This window comes from Brachionichthys hirsutus, chromosome 16 (assembly GCF_040956055.1).
Source record: "Brachionichthys hirsutus isolate HB-005 chromosome 16, CSIRO-AGI_Bhir_v1, whole genome shotgun sequence".
Classification (NCBI taxonomy): Eukaryota; Metazoa; Chordata; class Actinopteri; order Lophiiformes; family Brachionichthyidae; genus Brachionichthys; species Brachionichthys hirsutus.
The window spans coordinates 5,792,076-5,796,970 of record NC_090912.1 but is presented as its reverse complement, the minus strand read 5'-3'; the positions used below and the strand labels follow the sequence as shown (position 1 = coordinate 5,796,970).

Genomic DNA, 4,895 nt, shown 5'->3' with positions numbered 1-4,895 from the left:
TCAATCATCGCTGAATAAACAAAAGTCAACCACACACACTGGCCGTGATCTCAATCACACATGGGTCGACGCAGATATAAAAACACTTTATCTGATGTCTGAGTAGGATTTTTGTTTAAATCGATTTGTAGGTCTTTTTCATTGATATTGCATATTTTCACCGTTGATTACAAATGTTACATTTGGCAATTGGTTGCAGAAGGCTGAATAATGCATGTCTAAAATAGTCAGCAGGCTTTTGAACCGCTCAAATCCGATTGAGCACATATTGGTTTTACAACAATAATAGTTGTTTCTTTGTAGTTCTATATTATTTCTGCAATTAATGCCATTTCTTATGACTTACGACAGGAAAAGAGACCTCTGTATTAGTGATGTATCCTGATACACGTGTAAATGTGTTGTTTTTTTTTTACTTGGATGTGCTCTTATTTTTACATATCCACTGTGTTGCCACCACCAGATTCCTTGTGAAGGGTCTTGAGCCTCGCCCACCTGACAGCCTCCAGACCCTCCTGTGGGACACCCAACATAAATACACAGCAGCAAACATCCAGCTGGACTGTCAGCCACTCGATCAGCTGGTAAAAGACGCAGGCAGCTATTTTTATCTGGCCTGACCAAGGAGCAGCAGACGTGCTAACCGGACACCAAGGCAGCCATGTTGATCATCCTCTTCCTCATCACCCTCTTCCATGTGGCTGCAACAATTCTAGTGCTTGTTGCAACTATTCACAATGTGAGTGGAAACCAAAACGGAACGCACAAGTACAGACGTGACTCCTTCTAACCTGCTTGTTGTGCCTCCCTGATGTAGGCCTGGTGGGTGGTGTCGCCAGCTGGACGGGATGCGATCTACACTGACTTGTGGTACTCCTGTAATGCCACCTGCTATTCTATAGACCACAGCCACACAACCGATGCTTGTAAGGCAGCGCGTGTCTCTTTAAACTACGCAATGAGTGTTTGTGCGACAAGTTAAGTTGCAATATTTTCTAACCACTCTATTGCCCTTTCTTCTCAGCCTATCTGCAGGCCGTCCAGGCCACCATGATCCTGGCCACCATTTTTTGTTGCATCAGCTTCTTCGTCTTCATCCTTCAGCTCTTTAAGATACAACAGGGAGAACGATTCATTTTCACTGCCGTCATCCAGCTGTTGGCCTGTAAGTGACATTTGTGACTGTGGCTATCGCTCATGAGCAACTTGTTTTCCTCTGTCGTGTGCACATCAGTGACGGCGGCCCGTACAAATGAATGGCAACCCAATTCAGTGTCCTGGTTTAGGCAACATTTATGTCCACAGATTCCTGAAACTAGATGCAAGTTTATGCACTTATTTTGAGAGCGTACTCAATGTGTTCAGTACGCATGTTGGGCTTTGTGGACCTTTTGTCAGTTCCTTTGATAAACATTTTGATATTTATGAACTGATCTTGTTCATTTGGTTAGTGTAATTGTTTCTATTCTTTTCTCCCCTCCTCTCAGCTCTATGTGTGATGATTGCAGCATCCATCTACACCGCTCAGAAAAACAGTTTTCATGCGGCCGGTCTTCAGAAAGGCTCCTACGGCTCCTCCTACATCCTCGCCTGGATCAGCTTCCCCATGACACTCATCAGCGGCCTCATGTACCTGGTGCTCAGGAAACGCAAATAGATCCGATGGCTTCAGCGCAGGAATGCAGATATTCAAATAAATGGACACCAATGCATAGAGACCAACGCATATGCACACACACACACGCACTCTCTCTCGTGTTCTTAGATGTTACAGAATAAGAGGAAAGGAGATGTATACACCTTAAATCAAGAGTACAGTAATTTCAAAGTAAGTTCAGACCCAACTCCTTTCCGTTGTTATATCCTGGTTGCTTAGTGTGGAGAAGATGTTCCGTTCAGTCATCATACCTTCACCTTGCTATTCCAAATTGTCCATCTTAGTTGCGGAGGACTTTAGTGTCTTCCTACTTTATCTCTTATTATTATTTTATTCTCTCCTGCGTCCCACCATTTATAGAAACCCGTCTAAAATGAAGGATAAACATTGAAGACAAGCAGGGAGATTTGTCTCACTGGGACACAGACTCCTGGACTTTCCAAAGGGTCCATAGCTTTTTTTTTTTCTTTCAGTCTTTAGTCAGCAGAATGCATTTTGTATATGTTTGCTGTGTATGTACACTTACTCCCAAGGATGAAATACTAAAAACCAGCTTACAGGAAGTGTAGTAAAGTAGTAGCTTAGGTATAATATGTAGGATTTTAACCCCATTCTTTAATAGCATGTTACTGATTTGGTGAAGAAAGAATGATGTGATGTGATGTTTCCAATGAAAACATCCAAACTAGACAAAATAATAAACATGTCTTAGTAATTGTTGTACTTTTGTGTTCACATCTTCACTTTGAAAAAAGACAGAAGCTATTTGTTGATTGAAACGTGTGTATTTTTCCATCATGTCACTGCAGATGCATGAAGTAATGAATTCATGCCATGTCGTTCCCTCTCTGAATGGGCTGCTGTTTATTTGATAACGTTCTAATACACAATACATTTTTTACTGTACCCAGATTTAGTTCCATCTACAAAGGTGTAGTTTGATCCAGCAGCATGGATAAAAAATATATTTATGCCATCGCTCTGGGGAGTGTCCGGTTCAGCTTGCACCTCCATCAAAGGTGCACTGAGTAGTTAAATGTCGTAACACTCATGAAGTATAAGGACTGGGATTGAAGTGGTTGCTCTGCCATCTCAAGATGATACTGGAAAGTGATCAAAACGTACTGAAGGCCAAGATTGTGGTGGGTCATCTGAAGAATGTGCCACTAAGTAGTAACTATCCTGTTTGAATGCACGTTTCAGTCTTTCTACAAAAGCCTCTAACTTATTTTATGATGCAATTATTGCAGAATGAAAATTACAAAATGAAAACTTTGTAAAACATTGATTATTTAAAATTGGGAACTATTGCTTTCAGCTTTTTGGAATTAAAATCAGATCTAAATTTGGAATAAACCAAGTTGAACCAAGTTAACTCTTCAATTAATCCCAGGGCCATAATCACACGAGTTGTTGAAGCCAAAACTGTATTAGTGGGATTTTTTGTTTTCATTATTGGTATTATTTATACATTGACTGAGTCTCATTTTTCTTGAAAGACATGTTGAAATTGTCAATGTTTAAGAACTTATACTAAACAACAGTCCATTTATGTAACATTGGATTCATTCAAAATTCATATTTTCCCATTTTAGATTTGTTATGGTGTTGGATAATATAGATACTGAGGGGTTTTGTTGTATTAGGATGTCTTCAAACTAAAATGTTTGTCTGCTCATTTCAGGCCATAGAATAGCTAGCAAGTACTTCTTAATTCCTCTTGAAAAAAATGATCCATTTCAGGTTAGTGAATGACAAGTTATAAGACAATTTGCTTAATATGTTATTATCTGAATGAAACTTGTATGTATGATGCAGTAACAAAGACTCATTCCCTTTAAAAAGGTGCTTATTTTTCTGTTTCTCCCACCCAGATGCAGGACTCATTAAATCTATTTTATGTATTTCACAATAAATAAAATTTATTTGTGTGTACCAAACCTTTCATTGAGTCAAATATCATTTTCCCTTGTGCACTCTTCTGTGGAAAATATTACAATCCTACCCTCTTTCGTGCTGCATTTAGTCTATTTTTAGTTTCAGTTTTACAGAGCAAAATTAATTTAGCAGAGGTAATGCTTTGCCTGAGACTAATTTGCTGTACGCAAAGGGGAATTTTAAAATACCCAGAGTTGTTTCCCCTCAATGAATATATAGCTGATTTTTTTTTAATATATATTATTTTTTTACTTTGTACAACTACACATTTATATCATGAATTAGATCACCGACCTAGTGTGCGCATAACATGTTTTCCATGCTTTTAATTTCTTAAACTATTTTTTTTATGTCATGCCTTTATTTTGAGAGAAGCGTCCCGGAAGTTGCCCATTATAACTCGCGAGAACCGAGGCTTTCCCATTTCAACAAAAACCACGGAACTACACCATGCTAACCAGCAACAAATTAAGTAATTCCTAATTATATTTATGTAAGCAGATAATTATACATAGCTATGAGTCTTGTGTGCCAACTTTATTTAATTTAGCTGCTGGTAGTATCGATACGGGAGTGTATATGATTGGCTAAAGTTAGCTAGCTTGTTGTGTTACACAGTTAGTTACCGGCTAATCTGGTGCTGTATATTCAATGAGCTAGCTTGAAACAACAACAACAACAACAACAACAACAACAACAACAACGATGTTTAATGTTGATAGTTGGATCTTAAATAAACCTTAAATCACGGATTCATGTTATGGACTCATTTTCTGCTTTTTCTTCTTCTTTGCAGTCCTTTAACTTAATGTTGTCATACCAAAGAGAAAGATTTTGTGAAGCATCCTCAGCTGTTTTCCATATGATTCTGATGTGGATGAGCATTTCCAGTTGCTGAGTAGCTGGGTTTGTAAACGTGTTTGTTTTGTGTGTTTGTCAATGACTCTTTTTGCAAGACATTTCCTTTGAAGCGTTGTCGTTTTTTGGAAGACAGCTCGGTCTCTGACTTTTACGGCACTTTTGATGCTGTGTTTGTTAGAGACTAAAACCGATTATTGAGAATTATATAGTCTCAAGCACAGATTCATTATGCATCAATCTGATTATTCTATGTACAATTCCAAATCAAAATATACAGGAACAGTAGGAGACTAGTTAGTCTGATTTGCGTGGGCGTGGTGCAACTGGATAAATATGTGATACCTTGTAACTTGATGATCGGTGTTTGTGAATGGCTAAGACTACGGTATGCCATTGAATCTTGATTTTGTGTGTGTTTGTCTGTGTGAAGAATGAAGAG

At 38.4% G+C, this 4,895-nt stretch overlaps 1 protein-coding gene across 1 annotated transcript; it reads left to right on the top strand.

The window, feature by feature from the left end:
* Window positions 1-661: 661 nt before the first annotated feature.
* LOC137905860 (epithelial membrane protein 2-like) lies at window positions 662-1,657 on the top strand. Its single transcript, XM_068750129.1, has 4 exons — window positions 662-739; window positions 818-926; window positions 1,025-1,165; window positions 1,488-1,657. Exons 1-4 carry the CDS (start codon window positions 662-664, stop codon window positions 1,655-1,657), a joined length of 498 nt encoding a protein of 165 aa, XP_068606230.1.
* Window positions 1,658-4,895: the final 3,238 nt, after the last annotated feature.

Bases quoted from the DNA above. Each gene is read 5' to 3' on its own strand.
- LOC137905860 (XM_068750129.1), top strand. From the start codon at position 662: ATGTTGATCATCCTCTTCCTCATCACCCTCTTCCATGTGGCTGCAACA. The intron at 927-1,024 runs GTAAGGCAGCGC...CTTTCTTCTCAG, and splicing joins CAGCCACACAACCGATGCTT to CCTATCTGCAGGCCGTCCAG. The intron at 1,166-1,487 runs GTAAGTGACATT...CCCTCCTCTCAG, and splicing joins CGTCATCCAGCTGTTGGCCT to CTCTATGTGTGATGATTGCA.